General features: G+C 37.1%; 1 protein-coding gene across 1 annotated transcript; it reads right to left on the reverse strand.

The window, feature by feature from the left end:
- Nucleotides 1–396: 396 nt before the first annotated feature.
- On the reverse strand, nucleotides 397–25,442 carry LOC122811639 (inhibin beta B chain-like). Its single transcript, XM_044083620.1, has 2 exons — nucleotides 24,882–25,442; nucleotides 397–2,660 (listed from the first exon to the last, which is right to left on the reverse strand). The coding sequence occupies exons 1-2, from the start codon at nucleotides 25,240–25,242 to the stop codon at nucleotides 1,915–1,917; spliced, it is 1,107 nt and encodes a 368-aa protein (XP_043939555.1). The 5' UTR covers nucleotides 25,243–25,442; the 3' UTR covers nucleotides 397–1,914.

The raw sequence follows: 25,442 nt of genomic DNA on the forward strand, positions 1-25,442 counted from the left end.
TTCTTCAAAGCCTGTATAATGCATAGACTGTACTGTTTGGAGTACCTAAGCTTACAGCCTTATACTTGTACATTATTTCATATGGGGAGTAAGATTAGCATGGCCTCTTCTTGAGTTACTCTGAAACTCACAGAGGATTCTGTTAACAAGGTACAAAACTAACTTTTAGTTGACATGTTTCCAGAAAAGTCCAAGTACATATTGCATGCACTTCTTAACATGCAACTTAGAAACTAAAAGTCACAGGCTGAACCGCAATCACATTCCAGTGCTGTCTATGACCTCCAGCCATTTATTTTATCTCTGGTATGCTCCAGGTTAATTTAATACAAAACAATGCAATAAACAAGATTTGAAGTGGACAGGGAAAAAAGACAGTTACCTCAAATATGTGTAAATAAAATTATAAAACCCCAGAAGTGATAGATCTTTATCATAGTTAGCTTTGTATCTAAGTTATATGCAGATGTCATTTCATGTAGCCTTTGGACAAGTAGTAATGCCACAGTTAAAGGGAAATTATATTGTAAAACCAAGCTTTCATGAAAAGACATATTTAGCCATTTCAGTTTTAGGGAACAGCTGCTACTTTTAAAAATACTAAGCTGGATTTGGCATGGCTACTTCTTGACTGTGAACTACTGCAGTTAAGATAATCATCATATTTACTTAGTTATTTATGTATAGCTATGTTACATTAATATTCCTGAAGAAAAAGTATTGTCTTTATTTATGTAGACCCTGAAGGAGAAAAATGCTTTTAACAGAATATAGATATGGTTCAAACTGTGACAAGACCAAGTTGAATTCATATGTATCTACATTGATAACTCATAAAATAAATTATGAACTTGTTAGCAATTCATATACATTCAAAAAAAAAAAAAACGGTTGCTAAAAGCAAACTCAGTCCCACAGGGGATGTTCCTCCAGATGTACCATTTACCAGTATTATGTAGGATCATTAAGTAATGTAAATACAATTATTTCTAATAAAGTCTAGAATGTGCTGAATACCAAAGGGGACAACTGAAACAGCAGTAGGCAAGTTAAGAAATAATGGATTGAAAATGCATGGCAAAGACAGATTAAATTGTGCTCCATTTCTTATAACTTACTTGGTCTAAATGTGCACATACTACATTTGTCTTCAGTCTCTTGTTTTTGTTTACAGAGCAGCACTATTTGCAAAGCTGTATTTGGCTAAAAGAAATTTAGATAGTCTGACTAGTTTAGCCTGCCCCCTTCTGGCATGTTATAGTGTCAACATTAAGGTGGGTTTTGCAGACTAGTCCAAACCGTCAAGACATACCTCGCATTCAGTTTAGTTCAATCAGAGCACTTTCAAGAGCTTCATAAAAAAGAAAACAGGCTTCTTAGCACAAAGAGACATGAACAGCACATAAGGCTCAGTTTCAGTAACCTGAAATGCAGTCTTATGTTAGAATGTCAGCAGGCCATAGTGAAGAATGCTGGAGTACTTCTATTAGAAGCAGGGGATTTCAAAACCTTGTTTTACATTTGGTGGAAGGCATTTTGCTATTTGGATTGTATTTTTTATTTTATTTATGTAAGTGGACTAGTAAGGGATCTTTACCAGCCAAAGTGTTTTTTGTCTGTGAACATACTTGAACTGTATATTTATTTGTGCTGTGGCTATTCTTTCTTCCAGTGCTTCCAGAATGTTACCCAGTCAGTATCCTCCTATATCTATGATCCATAGTGTTGTAGATGTCTGTGAAATGAAGGAGAGTAAAACTGCCTGAGACTGTGGATAGCAGCATGAAGTAATCCCTGAAGCAGACACATTTCTGCCACTGATTTTACATGTGACAGGGTCTTAATTTCGACCCAGGTTGTTTTTTATGTCTCTTAATTTCCCAAAACTGGCACATGCTATTTCTTCACTGATTTTTAGGTGCACCCACATGACTCCACAATCATGTCTGGGATATCAGTTTTAACTATGTTACTCTGCTTATCAAAGTACAGCATGGAGAGAGAGCGACTAACAGTAGGGACACAACAGGAGTTTCCACCTGCTTGGAGTCTGTTTGCTTTAATAAGATTGCGTACTGCACTGTGGAAGGATGAGGCTACTCCAGGTGCTGCTGCCAGATGCACAGGACAAAGGCCTGTGCAGTAGTTCATATGGTAGCCCTCAGGTTTAATGATCCAGTCATTCCAGCCAATGTCTTTGAAGTTCACATAGAAGTCCCTCTTGCAGCACAAATTGGAGTTTGGATCACACTCAGTGTTTCTCTTGTGGATTTTATGTCTTCTATCACTGATGTGAGCATAGGCAACTAGAAAAGGCTGATTAGATTCATTGTCTCTGAAGAGCATCTGAAGATTTTGACAGCCATCACATTCCATTTGCATTGTGAGATTCTTACCCCTCATTTTGAAAAAATCTTGTACCACATTTGTCATAGGAAAGGTATGCCAGCCATCCAAATGGATGATGAAATGCTTTTCACCAATTAGAGTCTGGTTAGACTGGCCATGAAATGGTAGGAATACCTTGATATTGATCCTACAGTGTCTGTTTTCTGGACATTTGAAATAATACCAAAGGACTGCCTGTTGAATATGGACATTCTGTCCTTCTTCTTTGGTAAACTGGAAATGAAGGTCAGCTTTGGAGGAGTCTACATCTCCTGTAGAGGAAATAAAACAGAAGTTAGTCATTTCAGAATTGATTTAAATGGACACATTTTAAATGCAAGCTGAATTACAATTGGTATATATTTAAACTTAGGACTTATAATAGTGACTATGTCCATAGAGTACTTTCTCTCTGGTAGTGCTGATGCTTCTTGGATATAAGCTTACCATACCTGCCTCATATTTTTATCAGGATTTGTTCTCTGCATCCTGTTTCAAATAACAATTTGCTATAATAGCCACAGTTGTTTAGTTCCTTGTATTCTTGTATGGAGAAAAAACATTTGACTTCCTTTAGCCTTACCTTTCCGTTAGTGGTATCCTGGCTATAATATAAGCAACAAAACAACGTGGCTGGATCTGTAGCACGGATAATGGCCTTTTGTGGACAGGCTGGAACATGTAGTACAATCAAGTACTACAGTTCAGAAGAACTGGTAGTCCTAGCAGTCTCTACAGGATCTTATTGTTGGTTAAAAGAATGTCTGTTCAGTATAGACATTTCGTGAAATAGAGAAAGTGATTGCAGGTAAAGGCTTCTAGATGCATTCACTCTGCTTGTTTTTCCTACTAAATGAAAAAGCTACAGACATAGTTTAAAATGTTTTCAGCAGCACTGACATATTTTGAGGAAACCTTAGACCACCACCACAGAGTATGGCTTAGGTTGCTATAATGAAACTTAGATTCAATAACAGTTCAGAATCCATGAGTAGTAAGCAGTGAGAAACACTGCTGTGATCTGTATATTCCTCAGTGGTAGTAGCCATGAGTGATGCTGTCTAATACAAAGGGGCAGCATATTTTAAGGGGAATAATCAACATTTTACTGTTTAGCTACAACTAAGGTGGAGGAAAATATGATATATACACGCAACATGCCAGAATTTCACAGGAGGCATACCTCCAGAGTTTTGTTTTCGATATCAGATACATATATATATATATGTATATATGTGTGTGTGTGTGTGTGTGTGTGTATAGATATATATATATATATATATATATATATATATATATCTAGCTATATATATATATATATATATATATATATCTATATATCTAGCTATATATATCTATATATCTAGCTATATATATATATCTAGCTATATATATATATATATATATATATATATCTATATATATAGCTATATATATATATATATATATATATATATATATATATATATATATATATATATATATATATATATATATATATTTGGGTTTACCATCACTTTGACGAAGTGCAGGATATTGAGATGCACATATTTGAATTGCAGTTTGCAAATGTACATAAAACCGAATCAAAAACGATAGACTCCAGAACCATGAATGCTAGTGTGCATTTGCTGTTGTGAAGTCTGTGTTTTGCATGGAGATTGCACGACAGTGGGGATCTGGAAATGTACCCATTTCCTCACTATAGTGCAATCTTGGAGTTTGTATATTTAATTAGCAGGGGGGTTTCCCCCCTGCAAAACATTAATTGGGCATGTCTGGCTGGTAAGGTACGCTGGGTGATGTTGACTGTGTCGAAAATGGACTTGTCGACATTACTGGTTTCATCTTTTTGCCTTTCCAATGTTTGTAATTTCAAGTTTATTTGTCAATTAAGTCATTACTCGATGGAATGCCTTTCAAGGTTTTGATAGTAAACCATATATTTGTGGGTGCAGATTACAGCAAGCTAATATGGAATCTTGGCTCACTAAGATTCAGCATAACTAAAGACATTAGTTGTAAAAGGTGAGAGCATGAGAAAAATGTCAGTAGCTTCACAAAAGCAAGGGCATGCTATGCAACATTTCTTCACTGGGGTCCATTACATGCTGTATTAGACCATTTAATCAAGCTCTACTTCTGTTTAAATGCAACAGAATTCAGATGATGACTGTTTTCTGTGATGTAGAAAAAAAATGATTGCACACTTCCCTAGCAGAGTTATGTCTTCCATATGTCTTTCACATATATAAGTAATTCCCTAGTTGTTGCAACTTGGGGAAAATAGAATTTCATAGCCAAAATCAGTGTGCAGCTAACCATTTACAGCCATGTAATGTAAGTTATTAAAATGTTTAGAGTACAGGTATATTCTTTGGAATTATACTGCTGTAGAGTTCCATGATGTTGATGTATATCAGGCTGCCCATGGTTTGAATCTAAGGCCTATAATGTATTTCTGTATTTTTTTTTTTGTTTTTTTTGTTCTTAAACAGCAATAATACCTACAGTCTGAGTTGTACTCCCATCTCTGCTTCATCCTGTTTCCTGCAATAAAGTGATTATTTAGGTTAAAAAAAAGATGTGAAGCCAGTGCTTCTCATCTCAAGCACTTCCTGTAACATGTCTATCTCCACAGCAATATTCTTTCACCTCTGGAGCCCTTATCTACTATGCCTTTAGGCATTTCTAGAAATGAGTTCATTAATTTTCTTAACTCAGACTCCTCCTGTAACATCTTTATCTCCACAGCAATATTCTGTCATCTCTGGAGCCCTTCTCTATGTGTGGCTTGAGCAGTTCTAGAAATGACTTTATTAACTCCCTATATTGGTGCCACCTTAACTAATTAAAAGTATTTAAACAAGACAGGTTCAATCTATTTTGGTATCCCCCCAAAAATCCCACCAAGATCAGTGATAATTAGTCTACTGATTGGTTGTATCTCAATGCACATAAGTTGTTGTTCTCGTCTTTTTCTCTGATATACATTTCAATAAAAATTCTTCTTAGACTTTTTACAAAGACATCTTGAAAAAAAATATTTCTTATATCTGATTTGTCTGTTATATTTCGGGTCTATATTATAAACTCAAAGGTATAGAATCTCGACTACCCTATCATCGACACATATGTGTCGAAAGTCCAATTGAGCGAACGGCCACATCATCAGTTTATTTCCAAGGGAAAGAAATCGTTAGGCCAACTATGCATGACACAATATAACAAACACTATGAAGTGGGGTCTTCGTCCCCCCACACCCCCCTAACTAAATATACTAACTCCGAGATCGCACAACAGTGGGGAAAAGGGCAGATTTAAATCAACGATCAACCGGTTTCTTTCCTATTAATGAAATCGATGATGTGGCCATTCATTCAAGTCCACATTCGACACATATGTGTCGATGATAGGGTAGTCGAGAATCTGTACCTTTGAGTTTATAATATAGACCCTTATATTTGATGGTGCTGCAATTCACAGCTTACAGTCTGGATACCGCCTTAAATGCTTTTTGTTATTTTAGTTACATAGACCCCCACCAGTGCATCCTTTACTCATCAGTAATGCTCTACGACTATTTTTTGACATCTCATTAACCCTTTTATCCGTATGTTCTAATTAGGTTGCCTTCATTGCTGCAGTATTTCCATTGTGTCAGTCATTCATATTCATAACTAAGCTCACTCAGCCGAATTACTTTTAGACTTTCACTACAACAACCTTACAATGATGCCCCATGACCAGCATTCATATATATCACTTTTTCTTTCTAAAAACATATCTTCTTTTCTTCATCTTTCTTTCTTTTCCATCAATATTCACATTTCCAAATGTATTATTTAGTCTTCTTATTGAAAATATATCATTTTCAGTTTTCTTTTTTTCTTAAGGAAACCCTGGGAAAGTGTTTCATTAATATGTATATGTATAGGGATATAAAAATTGAACATCAAGCCAGTGATGTATGGATTCACCATATTAGTCAACTTTTCGTCTTTCTGACAGGCATTTTGCCAGCCACAAATGATCGAGAAAATACTTGATCAACTTACCAGTATTAGATTGTTGCTGTAGGAGGGAAGAGATTTGCTCTTTCCTGACTGTTGTGCAATATCAGAGGTGTTATATATAAGTAGAAGGGGGTGTGGGGGGCACAGCACCTCCTCATTGTTGGTCTGGATGGGGGGGGCACATTATCCCCCTGCAAAAATGAGTCTGTCATACTTTGGTATTTAAGGATTATGTCCCAGAGTATGCACAGTGTCCTGTTGATCTTTTAAGATCAGTGAGTTTTTGTTATTGATATAAGTCAATCCCATGATCGTTAAATCAACTTATTTATACTAATATATAATGCTAGTTTCTCCAGCTGCTGTGCCATATGGGAGTTTACCTAATTTGAGTTGTCATTATTATTCTTGAGAGATCATTTCTAGATTTGATTATTAGTTTAAACCTCAGAGCTAGATCTTATTGAAAGCTTGTAATTTTAAATAATTTCCCTGTTAATAATGGGAAGCCAGTAAACTTTTTATAATAAATTACAATGGTATGTTCTTACATTGGCAAGTAAGGCAAATTTATGTTAAAAAGAAAAAATACACACAGACACACACACACACACACACACACACACACACACACACACACACACACACACACACACACACACACACACACACACACACACACAAACTCATGTTTGGAAAATTATTTACCAGGTGTATGTATTAATAAGTTTATGTTCATGTGAAACATATTCACTTATAGTGGACAGCAAAAGAGCGTGGAACCTTGCATGCAGTGTTGCATATAAAGTAATCATCAAAAAGAACTACTAACGTTGCCATCATTTTTGATGCCCAAAGTAGGACATTTTTAATGAAAACATGAAATTGTACAGGAAAAAAATGTCCATAACTTGTGCAATAGACTGTTCTTCACTTTTTTTGCTAAAAATTAAAGCTCACTTTTAGAGAATTTGAGTTATTGCTGTTTCTTATCATGCTAAGATGTCTCGGACACACAAAAAAATTATTTAATGCAACTGTTAGAGAAAATTTCAAAATACATTTTCCTCTCAAATATGAGGAAATTTGTCATTTTTCATGTTTTCTGGATGCACTTTTTCTAACCCTAACCCTGTCCTTGCCACTGACCCTCTCCCAACACTTTACCCTATAAAAACATTTCCATAGCATAACCACCTAGATAAGACACTCAAACACATACACTGCAATAAATCTATCACCTTACCTAGCCATTACCCTAAACCTAACCCATAACACTCTCATAGATATTTACCTTTCAGATAAACACAGAGCAAACTTTAATCCCCCATCTTAGCCCTTACTCTACCATAACCTCAAAATAATTGCACATGTACTTGCTTCCTACATTAAACCCAAAAATGTACCTCCTCAATTGTATTTCCTCTTTTAAACATGACAAACACAATTAAACATCCACTTGATGTAATGCATGTACACTGCACTCTGTTGAGAAAATGACTAGTTGAAAGAATGTCAGCAATTAATATATGTACACGTGTATGTGTTTATTTTTCCCCTATTTCTATGGGGCCAAGGTGTAATGTCAACTGTTGCCATATCTTTTGATTCACAGACACTCTTCTACCTTCTTTGACAGTCATGCCTGACTATTACAGGTTTTTTCTGACACAATCCACCCATTTGCTGCACATCTTTCTGTCCTGTTTCCTTCTTCTATCTCCCAAATTATATTTGCCAAATTATCTTTTGTTTTCCTGCACATGTGACCAAACCATTGTAATCTGCCCTTCTACACCTTTTCTGCAACTGTAGTTACTTTGGCTTCTATTGTAATGTTCTTATTTTTGTGTCTGTCCCATAATTTGCAACCCGTTACTTAACTCAGGCACTTTATCCTCATCACTTCATGCTTCCTCAACTGCTGTGTTTTCATTGCCCTGGCTTCTGTGCAATGCAGAAGCACTGGTCGCACATTGTATTGTACACTTCACTCTTGCTTCTTTGGTATTCTTCTGTCATACACTACCTCTGACACTTTGCACCAGCTGGTTGCACAAAACCAAAATTAAAACAGAATTATAGTACAATATAGTGAAATAAAATGACTGTACAGTGACAGTTTCAGCTGAAGAGAGGTCATTATGACGTGGTTACACAAATACAATTATATAAGAAAGAATAAAATGGTAAATTTCAAGGTTCAGTAAAATGAAACATATTCATATTTACATATATACAGAGTTTATCACTGCAGTGGTTAGCCATTTTCAACTATGAGTTCAAGCAAAGTGATACTGTGGTAATCTCCGTCATCGTCTTTGAAATATGTGTATTTATTCTGTTTGAGTATGTATGCATTTAGCTTTTCTTTGAATTCAAAGAATACAAAACTACTCCAAGGCTCTTTGTCAGGGAATACTGGAAAAAAACAAACTCCAGGAAAATAGCATCACAAAACTGATTAAGTCCTTTACAGATGCAAGCGGATAATAAATATATATATGGGTCTACTTCATTTGCCCTAACTTCCAATTGACCGACACCCATTTGCCAGACACCAAATGACAGAAATTTCATTTGACCGACACTTCATTTGACCGACAAGTATTATTGGCAAGTAAATGGGATATGCCCCCTTCCCCACTGTAGTGCGACCCTGGAGTTAGAATATATAGTTGGGGGTGTGGGGGTGAAGCCCCCCACTTAATTTCATATTATATTGTTTAGTTTTGCTTTAATATTCCTTAGTAAAACAAAAGTAAGTGGGGGGGCTTCGTCTCCCACACCCCCCCAACTATATATTCTAACTCTACGGTCGCACTACAGTGGGGAAGGGGGCATATTTGAAATGCTTGGGCCTGCTTTGTCAGATCACTAAAGTAATTTTTATATTCAGAAGGAAAATATGTATTTGTTGCTAAGTTAGATGACCTATTTATACAGAAAAGCTGATTTAGGAAAAATGAGATGGTTAAATTAGGATTTGTTTCTGCAAAAAGAGTCCCAGATGATGCTGTTTAGTAGGCTATAAAGTTCCAGTGTTAAACCTGAGATCACCATTGCAGTAGTTTAAGCTATTTGGGTTATATCCTGCCATGCAAATGACTGACCAACCATGCTTATGGATCTGCTACTGTACATCTCCAGATAAATGGGACTGGTATCTTTAGTTTGCCATATCGTCAAACCATTTTTCAGAATCTTATGCCCCACAAACCATTCTTCACCAATATTTGAAGAGTTTTATAAGCATCTCCCAGCTATATATATTGTTTTGTGACACTGCTCACCCCTACCTCTATACTTCTAATTAAACCCTCATGATAACCATATATATAATTGTCTCTGAACCTGCTTTATAGTCCGTCCACCTCTTAACCTCAGTATCAACATTTTCTGCCTTACCTCATCCCTCCCTTCATCTCCATTTCTTTGAATTTCTAAGCACTAATCACATTATCTTTTATCTAACAAACCCAGTAATACTCCTCTTGAAATGCTCAGTGTGCATAAGTACCTTTTCTACTCTAAAAGTTGCATCTCTCGAGAATTGTTAGAATGCAATCTAATTAGCAAATGTATGTGCAATTTTTTATGTTTATTACTGAATGTCTGTTTAAAAATGCTTGTAATAAGTTGGAGCTTCTCGCCCTGGACCTCCGCTGTTGGACAAACCAAGTAACTGAAGGAAAAACAAAATAAATAAATAAATAAAATTATCAAAGCTAAAGGGTACCTTCCACTTGCTCTAACTGCCAGGAGCTTGTGACGAGCCCCATATAAAAGCAGAGTCCATATGCATCAGAACTTTCTTAATGTTGAAGTCCAATCCTTCTGTGCACTTCATGAAACTAACAGCCAGCTATTAGCCTTTTTGCTGGACAGATAAGTCCTTATCAGAGGAAAACCTCCCACTATTTTATTTTACTGAGGAAAACTGGTGTATTTTTTCTGTGGAATTAGGACTGTCATTCTGTAACAGGGGATTTTATTACTGTGAATGCTTGTGGAAAAATGTTTAAATCCATTCTTTGGACTTTTTCTAATACTATGGTATAGAATTTGTTTAAAGGACAGGACTTGCTATTTTTTAACCTCAAAACCACATTTTTTCTGGCACTGAATTTACCAACTCTTACAGGCTCCACTAGCTGTCTTTGAGGCTTCTGTTGCTGGACCTATGGAGCATTTACTGGTCCCCTCGGTTCTTTCGTTCCCCATCCACAGGAAGAAGAAGAGGGAAGATGTCAGGGAGTCTTTAGGTGTCAGGTCAGCTCCAGTTTTCTCTCTGCCACTGATGGGTGATTGTTGTGGCCGTATTTGGTTCCTTGGACCACTCATCGTATTACCTGAATTCCTTTGGCACAGTACCTACAGCCACTAAAGACCAGGGGATTGACGTATCCTCTGTGGCTTTAGGGTTGCTGTCCATCTTACCCTCTTTTCAGACTTACTGTGATAGACTTGGGGTTAGCAACGCATCTCATTTTGAATCTGCAAGCTTCATATGTTCCATCAGATCAAATCATAGAAGCAGACAAGCTAAACAGGACCAGGGCAGATCCTCATGAATGAAAACAAGGTCTTTAAGGACTTTCCAGTTGTGGGGAATACTTCAAGCAGACCTGTTTGTCTTCTGTCAAAACAGACAGTTAAATAAATTCTGCTCCTGGATTCCTTGTAAACAGGCCTGGGAGATAGATGCTTTCTCATGCCCATGGATAGCAATGTTCCTTTATGCTTTTGTATTCTTTCCACCAATATCCATCATTCTTCTAGAGGTTCAGAAGGACTTCCCAAAGATAGTGACAATGACACTTTTTGGTCCAGGCAGCAGTGGTTCTCCCTCCTTTTGAAAATGGCCAAAGCAACTACCTCAAGCTTTCCCATAGACTAGATTTACACATAAAAAAGGGTTTGTTTGATATACCCCAACCTGAAAACTCTGCAGTTGACTACCTGGATGATAGAATTTTAATATCTTTTAGGCACCTTTTTTCCTGAGGAAGTACAGCAAGTACTGAAGGAGGCAAAAATGTTATTAAAAATAGTATATGTCTATATGGAAATATGTTCTAGTTAGTGTCATTCCAAAGACCAGGACCCTTTTAATGCCTATCTGTCCCTGGTGCTTGATTATTTATGTGAGTTATTGCCCTCTGGCCTTTCTTTCTCTTGTATCAAGATCCATCTGTCTGCAATTTCTGCTTGTCTACACTTGAATCCCCCTGTCTTCCTATTCCCAAGTCAAGCAGTTTTTAAAAGAGGTTTTACATATCCGTCCACCTAAAACAAATAGGTGGATTCTCCTTGGGATGTGAATTTTATGCTTGAGAAGCTCACTCTTTTTCCATTTGAAACCGTGAATCAGGCTAATTTGAAGTTCTTAACATGGAAGACTGTTTTACTCATTGCTCTAACTTTTGCTTTAAGAGCATCAGAGTTAATAGCTCTTATGATGAATCATCCTTACCTTATTTTCCACAATGATTGTGTTTAAGATCTAATGCTTTTTTATGTCTAAAGTGGTTACCTTCAGTCAGTCTTTTATTCTCTCTGTATTTTTTCCATACCCAAAAATCAAGAGAGATAAAAACATATATTCAGCTACTACCTAGACAAAACTCATTCCTTCAGGAAAGCCAATCAGCTGTTTTGTCTTCTGTGAAGGTAAGGGAAAAGTGCAATCAGTGTCAAAGCAGACTGTTTCAAGATGCTTGTCTCATGCTGTTTTCTTTTTGCTATTCTTGCTTTAACAAGCTACTTCCAGGCAGGATTAGGGCCCAATACACCAGGGTTTTGGTTTCTTCTGTAGCTTTCTGGGCAGGGGTGGACTCTAGAAATATTCTAAAGGGAGCAACTTTGGCCTCTATATGTATCTTTACACAGCACTATACATTTGATTCCCTTTCCAGGTCTGGAACAGGCTTTGCTACAGCAATTCTTCAGGGTTTTCTGGATTCTTAGTTGACCCCCTCCTCCCTTTTTAGTTTCTAAGCTCTGGTAATCTGCCTGAACAGTTTAGGATACTGCAGCAGTGTCCTAATTTACTCTGGTTTTTATGTTTCCTAACATTTCCTAATATTTTTCCTTTCAGGACTATTGCTTCACTTCTTGGGACAAGCAAGCTCTGAAGCTTTTGGTGATGTTTTTTTTTTTTTTTTTAAGATGGAGCTCTGCTTGAGCTTCTGGCCTTTAGAGCATGTGGTAGGTTCCCTTAATCTTTGATAAGCTGCCCAGTCGATCATATCTTTGGCAGGATATAACCTGAATAGCTTAGACTACTGCAACAGTGATCTATTAAATCTGTGCTTACACAGCTGAAGTTTTCCTTGGATTCTGGTATATGTCTGCCTAGAACTATTTTTTTTTACTGGGGGGGGGGTGTCCAGTGTGATACCACAGGATATTGGCCTCTTAGAGAGCTAGTCAAGGTAATGATAGTGAGATAACTTTGTAGTGTGAGATAGATGATGCAATCAATAACTGAGTTATTTGACCAGAAATCTGACCTAGCTGCATTTTTACTATCTGCTCAAACCCCATTAACTGGAAGTTGATGAATTAGCTGCATAGTTAAAAATCCAATGGGATCAGTATTTAAGTCTCCTAAAATTATGATTTATTGGTTCATTCTATGTGTGGAGTCTGCATGTCCTCCCCGCGGTCGAGTGATGTCTAAGGACATGCAGGTAGGTGCATGCATGAATAGGTGTGCCTTCTTTAAAGGTTGAGCGTCGGGCTGGCATCTCGGCACCGTAAAAATCCACTGCCAGTCATTAGTGGATCGGAGTTCCACTATGGTGAACCCTAACTGGGAAAAGTTGGGGAAAAAAAGAACTATCAGAGTGCATGTTATTATTAATTTCTCTAGTCACATGTGGAAATGGGTGACAGAATATGACTTGTGCCTATATGAATATTGCTGTGATTGTTTATGGTAGTTTAGCTGTCGTCCATTTCTGGCCATTACTATGTGAGTTGCTTGCTTTAGCTATTAGTTTGATATCTAGCCTAATGTCATTTTAAAGATCAGAAATACCCCTCCTCCGACCTATTCTTATTTCCAGGCTTTTATCAGTATAGCACTGTCTTTTATAGTTACATGAAAAAAGTTGTCAATACACCAAATTTCACTAATTGGTGGTATGTTTGAGTGGTGATAGATCAGCCATGTTTCTCATATGGCACACAACATGGATCTGTTTTCTAAAGCAGTGCTTTTGAATTCTTGTATATGGGAGATTGGTCACTTTGTTTTACCATAGCAACCCCCACCCCCATAACTTTACTCTGAAACTTTTGACTTGTGTAGACTATGCTGCATGGCATTCACAATACAGCCTATCTTTGTACTTGATTATTTTTAGGAAACTTTATTGTGCACTTTGTGTAACACTTATTCCATGGGGGTGCACAAATGACAGAGTTAAAGGGAGTATATGTAGTTAAGCATTGTTGACATGTAACTTATTTACAAGATACCACACAACAGTCCAATGAACTGCCTTTTTTAGCTGTTTCATATCCAGTAACTACATTGAACTAATGGTTGTTCAGTGCCATCAGTAAGTCACTAATCAGTTATTCTTCCAGTGTTGGTGAGGCGTAGCTGCATAACTGGTGATGTCTTCCACAAACTTCTGATGTTCTGTGATTCACTAAAAGTGGGATAACTTTAGTAAAACATTTCACCAAGTCTTCCTAAAGTAGCAAAACTCAGCAGTAAAAGGGTCAGTTGAAAATTTGCAGTTTCTCAAAGCAGCTGCATCTGTAGAGTAGATTGTCATCAGAATGCAGTTCATTGATTGTTTGTTCTTCTTTCGGCTTTTCCCGGTTAGACATTGCCACAGTGGAACTCCGGTCCGCTAATGATTGGCAGTAGATTTTGTACGGGTGCCAGCTCGACGCCCAACCTTCAACGAAGGTACACCAATTCTACGCATGTCTTTAGAATGCCACTCGACCATGGGGAGGACATGCAGACTCCACACAGAAGGCGCTCCAGCCGAGAATTGAATGGGAGAACCTCTTGCTGTGGGGCAACAACGCTAACACTGCACAACCACAACTTAATACCACAAATTAGCACCTATTAAAATGCACATCTTGGTCTTTTAAAGCTAAAAGAGACAGAGGTAGTAAACTCACAGAAAAAGTGAGAAAAATAGCCTAAATCTGCAAGATATTGTTGAGTTCACAGAGATTTCTTAGTATGTATAGAGCACTTAGTGCAATCTTTTTACTTAGCTTGGTTTCATTTGTTAGAAGGAGATGATGTGTGTCCCTGTCTGTTCCATTGCTGAACTTGCCGTGGCTGTGCATGTCCATGCTAATATAGTACGTAATCTGAGCCTACTGTTTAGAAACAACATGCTACCACTATACTTCAATCACCTGTTCATAAAAGGAGTATTTCTATTGTTAAGCAGGCACCTGCTTATATAGGCACTGCTGCCATTATACAGGCATGTTGTGTGGCTGCAGCAATGGTGAACCTGCGTATATAAACAATGCTGCTACTCTTGTACATGTTAAGCATATTACTACTGCATTACAGAACCTGCATGTGCAGGCAGTGCTTCTGTTGCTGTGCAAGCATGGAATGCTGTCATTGCAGTAGATGTCTGCTCATGCAACCACTGATCTTCCTGTTGCCCTTCTACAGCACACTACTGCTGCTCTACCGAGATCTAGTTTTAAAGGCAGAGTGCACTACTGCGACACTTGCTCATGCATTACAGACGTATGCTCATGTAGGTAATACTGCTGATAATGTCCAGACATAACTTGCTGTTGTTGTGCTGGAGACACATGCTTATGCAGATATGGTGCTTTATTTGTCCAGACACAATTTATTGGTCTTGCACTACAGATAGCTGCTCATACATGCAAGTCAGCAAGCAAAGGAGAGTAGCATTGCTGGAACTGAGTTCATCCTCAAGTCTTCATCACCTTCATCAGGTGGACCCTGTTTTTTCACAAAATCTCACCAAGATGACACTGATATATAGACTCTATTTTATATCGTATGTCATGGGCAGAAGTAGGTAAAAAAATAAAAAAAAGATAGCTGGGAGCACAAGACCCAAGATAAAAAAGTGCTCAATCCTGGTAGGTATACTGCTGCCAGGACTGGAAAAAATGACAGTGTAGAATCCTTAAGACACAGAAACATTCCTACAATGGGGCTAGGCCAGGCCCAGTGGGAGGATGCCCCCCTGTTATAGAAGGAAGTAGCACTCGACAAAAATCACAAAAACTGATGGGTCCAAAAAAAAAAAAAAGCCATAAAGACAATAGAGTGGACTATTCTGGATAAGAAAGAAAGTAAATATCGTTACTATTATGCAAGAAGCCCAGAATTTCCAGACAGAGGATATACAAACAGATTGAGAGAAATTAGAGGAAAGAAAAATACTTCTGCAAGAAAAATTGTCAGAAGCTTCAAATAAAAATTTGTGTTCATTAATATAGCATATTTATGAAAAACATTATATAGACCAAGAAACCTTGGGCCATTGGAAGTGGAAGAATATAAAGAACAAAATCTAGAGACTTTTGAAAGTTATAAAAAGAAATATGAACATGAGAAAGAAAAATCTAATATGGTGCAATATTTATGAAAAGGAGAAACTAAATTAATCAACACAAAAAAGGCAGCCCCAAAGATATTCAAAGAGAAATACAGGCAAAGGCATTGAGATATGGAAAAATTCACAATAAAAAAAGATCACAAAGAGGAGCACAGAACAGAAGATCAGTAAAGTTTTTGTTTGTTTCTTTCGGCTTTTCCCGGTTAGGGGTTGCCACAGCGGAACTCCGGTCCGTTAATGATTGGCAGTAGATTTTGACGTGCTAGCTTGCCAGGCCTAACGCACAACCTTTAACGAAGGAACGGCCATTCATGCATGTCGCCACACAGAAGACGTTCTAACTGAGAATCGAATGGGAAACATCTGTGAGGTGACAACGCTACCGCAGCACCACCACCACAGTACAACAGAAGATCAGTAAAGTAGAAGTTAAAAAAATACATGATGACATTATGGAATATTTGCACAGAAAAGTCTAACATAGGTTACATCACAGCATGATGTAATGAGTCCCAAAGTAAGGAGAAAAGGGAGGAGCAGGAGACATCTGAAGAAGAAATATGGACATGGGAAAGAAAAAGAGATTTAATATGGTGCAATATTTATGCAAAGGAGAAAGCAAATCTAATCAATACAAAAAGAGTAGCACCAAAGATATTTGAAGAGAAATACAGGCAGAGGCATCCAGACATGGAAAATTTTACAATACAAAAAGTATGTAAACAAACAGGACAAGTAGAAAAGAGGATTAGTAAAGGAGAAGTTAATAAAATAGTTATGGATTACCTACAAAGTGAAGGATTTAGTGCAGAAAATCTAACTTAGATAACATCGCAGCAGGCTAGAGCAATGGATCCCCAAATTAAGGAAAAACAGTGGAGCGGTAAATATCTGATCAGTTGCCATATGAAGATACTTTAGAGCCTTTCGTAGGAAACCAGTACAAATGCTCAGTTGGAGTTGCACAGCAAGAGAAGGAAGAGAAACTGTGGCAACTCTGACACAGTCAATCTTGTGGAATGATAGGCTAGTGAACTCCCATATGAAAGCGAAATGGATGAGATGGCACAGGATGAAACTGAAGAGAGTGTGGCACAGGAAAATGCCCTGGAACTTTCTATAGAATGTTCGCAGGAAATTGAGAACAAAGAATGTGCTGTCAGTTTAGAAGAAAATGATCTTAAGAGAAGAGTTACTTGATTTAATAGAAATGGACAGACATATTAAGATCAGTGAAAGAAATAGGCTACAGAAAGTCAATAAAACCCAAAAAGTTAAAAGTTTGATAAAACAAATGAACACAATAATTAAGACTGTCTGTAGAGATTCATGTGATATAACAGAAGTAAATAGGATATATTACTGTGCCGCTGAATTAATAACAGATAAATTCTTGCTACAAAACCAGAGGGTAGTATGGGAAAAGAAGGGAAGAAATCGAATGCCATCATGGAAGTATTGAATAGCGAAAACTATAAAGCAATTAAGACAAGAATTGTCACTGTTAGAAGAGTATAGAAGAGGAAACTGATCAACAGAAATAGGCTCTAAAATGCACAGTATCAGAACAGATCAGGATCTATTGTGCACTATTGAAAATAATAAACTAAAAATATCAGCACAGGCAGAAAACTTGGAAGATATGCAGATAAATATAAAGGAAAAGTACAAAATAAGCAATTTACTGATGACTCAAAAAAGTTTTATAGAGAATTTGGAAACAAGGCAAAAGGAATTGAAACACCGCCAAAAAAAGAAGAACTAGATACATTTTGGAGAAATATCAATGAAGATCCTGTGGAACATAAAAATGCTAAATGGAAAGAAGAAGTAAAAGAAAGAATAAGAAGTTCAAATGTACAATATATTAAAAGAAATTAAGTAATGGCCAGAGAGACTGAAACGAAGTTAAGCAAAGCTCCTAAATGGAAAACCCCAGGCCCAGATGTAGTACGTAACTTCTAGCTAAAATATGTACACCCTGACCAGACACCATAGGTAGGTACTAGGCTATTGGCCCTAGGGCCTATACAAGCCAAGCCAAAAAGGTACCCTGGCTTTTGCCACCCAAGAAAATTATTTCCTGTGCCCCTGTCAAGCAAAACCACAGAAGTGATCCCCGGGGTGAATTTCCTATTACCCATCCAATCATCAAGATTTTTCTTGGAGTGCTAATGAGGAGCTCTGTTTGACATAGATAGGTAGTCTGTTCCAGAGTATGAGAAGTCTCTGGGACAGGAATCTATCCCTCCAGCATGTTCTGTTTATTGTGGTGACAAGGTTTAGGTCCCTAGAGCATGTAGCTCAGAGGGATTGGGATTTCTTTAAGTGGAGCATGTCCAACAGCTCTGGATTTGACTTAGCTTTGTATGTTAGGCAGAGATCACCTCTGAGTAGGCGATATGTGACGGAGTAAAGCTGGAGTTTTTTGAGTCGGTCTGCATAAGGCATCTGTTTGAGGCCAGTAATCCTCTTTGTGAGGTCTTTTTGTGGCTTTTCCAGTTGTAGATGTCTTGTGAGGTACATACCAAAAGGGGCATTGTACTCTATAATGGGTCTAATGAGTGATGAGTAGACGGGAACAATGACCTGTTTTTTTCTGGATGAGAAAACTTTTGTGATGAGGTGTGCCACATAGAAGGATTTCCTGACCACTGTGGTGATGTGATTATCAAAGGAGAGACTACTGTCCCAAGGTCTCTTATCACACTTTTGGTGTTAAGTAGACTACCGGCTGACCAGGCTGGCTAACAATAGGAAAATCAATACTCCTACTTGACTGAACCTGTAAGCTATCCTAAAAAGTATTGACCAATAACTTGCCTTCCAACGACGTATAAACTATACACTGGAATTAGTGCCGACAGAGTTTATAGTCATTTAGAAGAAAACGCAATTATGGAAATAGAGCAAAAGGGTAATAAAAGACAGTCATATGGAACAAAACATCATTTGTTGTTAAATAAAATTGTAATGGAGAACTGTAAAAACTACTCCAACCCTACTCCAACCCTATCACACCACCAGACCACTAAGATCCAGCAACAAAAATCACTTGCAGATCACTAAAGCCAATAACTCTGCTGGTGAAGCACTATTCTCTTGCGCCATAGCCAAATTATGGAACTCACTCCCACCCACAATTACCTCCATGCCATCATGCACCTACTTCAAAACTTTACTAAAAGTGCACCTAAAAACATGCTGGCTATGCCCTTGCAACTTCCACTCTAATATCATCCACCCCATCCAACCACTACCTTTCTTTCCACTCCACTAACTACCTTGATTATAGCAAGCTCAGATGCTCATAAGCTTAGTGCTTATTATACAGCAGGAACTTCTCATTGTAACATTTGTTAATGTCTGTTATGCACTTCACAGATAAAGATTCTAGTTGTCTACTGATGTACTATGTTCTTCATCTGTAAATATGTAGTAAGTAATTGCTATGTTAAATTGTTAATCACTATGTAATCCAATGTATCTACTGTCTGTTTATTTTAACTGTGGAGCTTTTCTCCCCGGGCCTCCGCTGAAAATGGACCGACGTCCAGTTGGACACTCCCGGTCAACAAATTTAAATAAATAAATAAATAAATAAAAAGGGGAAGAATCTAAGTATGGCATGGATAGACTGTAAAAAAAGCATTTGACAGTATACTAGATTCACCGCTAACAGAGTGCTTAAAAATGTATAAAGATTCACCCTACACTGATTGATTACATTGCAGCAAACATGAAATAGTGGCAAACCACTGTGCAGTTAAGCCACGATAAAAGACAAGTTATTATTCCAGGGATAACATTTCAAAGGGGGTATTCCAGGGTGACCTCTGTCACCGCTGCTATTTTGTCTTGCCCTTAACCCATTAAGTTGTGTACTTAACAGATTAGTTCATGGCTACAATTTGGCTCCCATTAAACAATAACAAACAAAGTAAAAACCATTAAACAATAAAATGTCTTTTTGTAGATGATTTAAAACTGTATAGTTCATCAGATGAGGAAATGAAAGCACAGTTGCAAGTGGTCAAAACTTTTTCAGATGATATAAGAATGTTTGGTCTTGATAAATGTGCAAAAGGAATCTTTAAAGCAGGAAAGCTGTAGCACCAAGAATACATCAGTTCGAGACGTGAATGTGATATAAAAGAACTTGAACAAGAAGGATTGTATAAATATTTGGGAATTGATGAAAGATCAACAATAAAACATGCACAAATGCGAATAAACCTTAGGAATATTTTAGAAGACTTAAATTAATAGTGAGAACAGTGTTGACATCTAGGAATAAAGTCCAAGCTACAAAACAGTTTGCTGTTCCTGTTCTAGCTTACAGTTTTGGAGTGATTGACTGGCCCCAAAAGGTGTTGGGTTGGACAGGAAAACAAGAAGGATGCTTCATGCTCATCAAACGATTTATAAAAATCAGTACATACCTAGATTATATATTCCCCATTCTGAAGAAGGGATGGGCCTCCTCAAAATTGATTACGTGTGTAGATCTGCAGTCATGGGATTGCATACATATTTGCTGACCTCACAAGACCCAAACATAGTGACAGTTTTGCAACATGAGGAGAAGTAGTCTAAGATGACTTCCCTGCTTTGTTTAGCAGAAGCATATCATTGTCAAGCAGGAATGGAAATCAAACCAGAAGTAGATAAAAATCAGGCAGCAGCTAAATGTGCCAAAAAACAAAAGAAAGTATATAAGATGAAAAAATCAGATGAGAAGGCAAGAAATGTGGAAAATGCATAAATATAGTTGCAAGTATAGAAAACTCTTAGAACAACCTCATGTTGACCAGGATCAAACACAGGAATGATTAAGGAGAGGTGAATTTAAAACAAAAAACAAAATATTAATATTGGTGGCCCAAGATAGTGGACCACATACATTTTGATTTACAAAGTCCATTAAACATGTGGGAGAAACAGACAAATGCAGGGTTTGTAAAACAGAATTGGAAACAGTTGTATACCTTGTTGCTGGTTGTGATACACTAGTGGCAGAAGGATTGTATACAGAAAGGCATAATAATGTAGCAAGACTGTTGCATTGGGGATTGTGTAAACATTATAATACTGAAGTAACTGAAAAACACTGGAAACATGAGCCACAAACCATTATAGAAACTGATGAAGTTTATATCACATGGGATTATCCATTGCCAACAGTTGAAAAAAGAGATGCGAGAAAACCAGATATAGTAGTCCATGAAAAGAAGACAGAAGTAGCATTCATCACTAAAATTGCTACACCCAGTTACTGCAGCGTCTTACGTACAGAGAGAGACAAAGTCATAAAAATACCAGGATTTGCAGGCAGAAATGAAGGCAATGTGGAAGAAAGATACCCAGACAGTTCCAGTAGTAGTAGGAGCAACAGGTCTTATAAAAAATAATTTACAATCGTATTTAAATGTGTCACCATTACATGTAACTCCATACAAATTGCAGGAGTCAATACTGGGCATGTTGAGGGTGCTGCGAAGAGCACTTCTGGCTAACATCAAAGACTGAAACAATAAAAGACTGAAACAATACTAATTTCATGAACTTTAATCATACTTTGACTTGGGAATGGGGTCCATTCCAATCATAGTATTAGAAACCAAAGACTCAAAAATTAAAAAAGCAGTGTTGCTGTTTGTCTAGGCTTGGCTTTCTACTGTTGCTTTACAGACATGTACTCCAAAGCATCATTGCTGCTCTTGGGAAGATGCAATGTGCTACTGCAGCACTGTAGATATCTACTCATGCAGACAGTGGTACAGATCTTGTGCATGCAGTGCATGTTATTGCTATGTTATAAACATTTACTAATGTAGGCAAAGTCACTGAAATGCATTACTGCTGCACTACAGACCGTTGCTCTTGCAAGCAGTGCTGCTGTTGTCATGAGACTGACACTGATGTGTGTGCCTGTTATGCTAAATTTTGAGTCAAGCCCACTAATTGTCTTATTTTCAATTGCCTTGTTTTAAATTTTTTTTTTTGTTAATTACAACACCGTTATGCTCTTGCAGTAACTCCACTGCTATACCTTTCCAGAATTGATATGACTTATTTTCAATTGTGTGAACTTTTGAAAGAACAGTATCCCATGTGTGATTATTTACAGTCAGCTGTCCTCTTTCTTTATATACTTACTATTTTTCTTGACATCATGTATCCACTTTCTATATCACTTCCAAACTACTGGATTACAGTTTAAATTACAGTGCTGAAATTTCAGCATTCTAGTTTCTGTAAAAATCAAAGATGAGACAGTATTGTAAAATTTCAGAATACCTTTCACTTGGATTGGATGTGCTGCTGGGAAGGTGGCTGCCAGCATTATTACTTTACTGAAACTTCATTTACATAAAATAACTTATAAGATACCTTGACCTGCCCAGTGTGCAAAACAACCCCAAGTAGATGTTGGGTAATTGGTGTATTATGTTTATTATAGAGGCAGACAGTGGAATATTGTGACATATTTTCAATTTTGTGACCTTTGGCATAGAATTTGGCTCAAATATTTATTTATTTCACTTCACCTTCAGCCTACTTTCACTGTATGATATTAGGGAACATTATTCTTGTGCGCTTTTAGAATTTAAATGACTTTATCACACAGTTCGCTTTCTCTTAACCTATCATGGTATGGAGATAAAATTTCTCTCTTTTTTAATGTGTTTTAGGCCACAATACTTCCCTTTATGGAAAGTAAGTGACTACTCTAGTGTTTGCTTTACCAATAAGAAAGTACAAGCTGTGCTTAAATGCTAAATTTGAGACTGCTTCCTTTTTGCATTTTGTAAAAAAAAAAAAAAAAACAGCTTAAGCCTATTGTTTTCTGCAGCATAACTAACTGTAAAAGCCTTTGTTTATACCACAACAGTGTGCTGTGTCTCTTCTCTTGCTGAAAATAGATCAGTGCTGCAAGAGTAGATGAATCTGCAAAACTTTGTGCCAACACAGTCCAGTTATTTTGCTCCTTGGTCTGGCTACACTCCTGAACAAACTTGTATTGATCCACGTGGAACCACAGGACAATAAACATATGTACAAATGTACAGTGCCTTTAAAAGAAAATGTTACCCCCCCCTCATGTATGAATCTTATATAATTTAATTTATAAAAGCAACTACTGATCACCTGAAAAACACTGTAGTATTGTTTGGTCCTACTAAAATAATTACCTCCAAGAACTTAATTGTCATGCATTGTAATGATTTCTTTCAGCCTGAAGGTACAGTTATTTATATTTTTCTGTTTGCTTGGACTATTTTTGCAAATGTTGTGAAGTATCATATACAAAATGTATGTAGCAGTCAAAAGCCACCTACCAAGTACACTTTCATATATAAGGACTACTGGTCTCTGATGTACCGAGTTCCACGTTCCTGACACTCTTGTTGGGTTTCATTCTGCCTGAATGATTCCAGTGTAGTCCAAGCTGTGTTATACCATTGTACTAAATCATTAATCTTAAAAAAAAATAATCATAAAACCACAGTTGTACTTTACAGTTTAATATTAAATTAGGTTTGTGTTGTAGGTGTGCTGGTCATTTCAATTTTGGCACTCTTAACTGATCATTTTTACCCTTGAAAAAAATCCAGCCAAATAATATATGTTCCAGTAGTTTGGAAAAAAATGCTTTGGGGCAAAATGTCAGTCAAAATGCAGACACCAATATAAATGTCTAAACCTTAGTTATCAACCTAGTTAGCATTTTTTTTAAATAAACATACTGTTTCAGACTGTCTAATTAATACAAGTTTATTCCATATACATAGCATAGAGTCTGATTGAGACTTTGCTCTAGCAACAGTTCTACATCTTAGTTTTAAATGAATAATTACACTCCTTATTAATTTGAATGGAATCTGTAAGCTCAGTGTTTAGTTATAATCAGAGCTCCTCATTCCTTAATGCTCAATAAGCTAGATACAACATTCCTTGTATAAACCTATAACTTATTGGAAAAAAATATATATGCGTGTGTATGTGTAGCTCTCTCTCTATACATATACATATACATATATATATATATATATAGACATATTTACGCACTTGTGTGGGTGTGTGGATATGTCTGTATACATGTGTGTGTATTTTAAATATACCTGATAATCAGGTCATATTTTGTGTTGTATGACCATTCACTGTCATGGGCCATAGTAGCTGAACTGGATCTTCCACTCCCTAGAGGCTAGCACCTATGCACTTGTTTTCATCCAGAAGAGAAAACATCAAATTAAATTCAAACACATGTCATTTAATAGTGTTTCTATACACTGTAAATTATTAGAAGCTTTTTATTCGTGCTGTAATCTGTCACCTCAAAGTTCTAGTACTCACCAACCAGTCTCTTGAGCCTTGCTATTAAAATCAAAAACTCAGAAACAATCAGAAATGTGCGTGCACACACACACACACACACACACACACACACACACACACACACACACACACACACTCAAGCAGAGCTGCCCAACTGAATTGTCTCTTTTTTGAATACCTTAATATTTTTAAGTTCTTCAATAAAATGCAGCTAAGCTGTGTAATTTGTTGTTGCATTTTTGCATGGTTTATACATGAGAGAGTCACTTGTGATGACTGGAAACATTTTCTTCTTTTGTCAATGCTTACTGAAACAATAAAAATAATTTCAACCTGGACACAAACTGCATTCATTAGCTTCTTTGTGTATGAATGCTAAGATTCTGTTACAGCAGTAAATAACATGTGCATTGTGTTGTCCCCCCTGTCCCATAACTGAATAACTACACTGCCATTTTACCCACTATCTAAACAAACTCTCTAAAGGGCTGAAGTGAAATTTAAAGAACAACTCATGCAAATAATTGTACATACCTGACTCTGCAAAACTGACAATCTGAAAAGTTTGTTCCTCTGCCCTTAGGCTTTCATGCTCATTGGATGCACTAAGCATTCCATCATTCCTTACTCTGCCAAGGTGCAGCTGTTGCAAGGCTGTAACCAGGGCTACTCTGGGCAAAGGGTGTGTGATGTTAGGTCTCTCCTTCAAATGAAGTTTGTCTAGAATCTGCTGCTTCATTGCTTCAACCAATAAAACCTTCTCACTATGGTATTCAGAGCCTGTCATTCCACAGTAGGGGCATCCTAGTCCTCTCAATGCCCAAGTCAGTGTGACAAGACCAACAGCCCAGATCAGCAAAGTTTTCTCTTTTGAAAGCATAGCAAAATTAACCATGGTAGGGTTCAATTTCTTCTGGAGATGAATGCTGTCTGTGCAGGCTGGCAACAGTACATTGGACTCACAGATGTTCTTGCAGATCAAAACAAGAAGTATTCCTTTTACTCCTTTGTGTTAAACAGAAGTAGTATAATCAGGATGGAAAGAAACCTGGTGTGGACAGTGTTAGGCTTCCTTTGTTAGCTCCTGTACCTAAA

This window comes from Protopterus annectens, chromosome 9.part0 (assembly GCF_019279795.1).
Source record: "Protopterus annectens isolate FY-2018-M chromosome 9.part0, PAN1.0, whole genome shotgun sequence".
NCBI classification, from domain to species: Eukaryota; Metazoa; Chordata; order Ceratodontiformes; family Protopteridae; genus Protopterus; species Protopterus annectens.

Excerpts from the sequence above, each read along its gene's own strand:
- LOC122811639 (XM_044083620.1), bottom strand. The coding sequence starts at position 25,242 with ATGGTTAATTTTGCTATGCTTTCAAAAGAGAAAACTTTGCTGATCTGG. Across the intron at positions 2,661-24,881 it reads TGTCAGTTTTGCAGAGTCAG|GAGATGTAGACTCCTCCAAA; the intron begins GTATGTACAATT and ends TTTCCTCTACAG.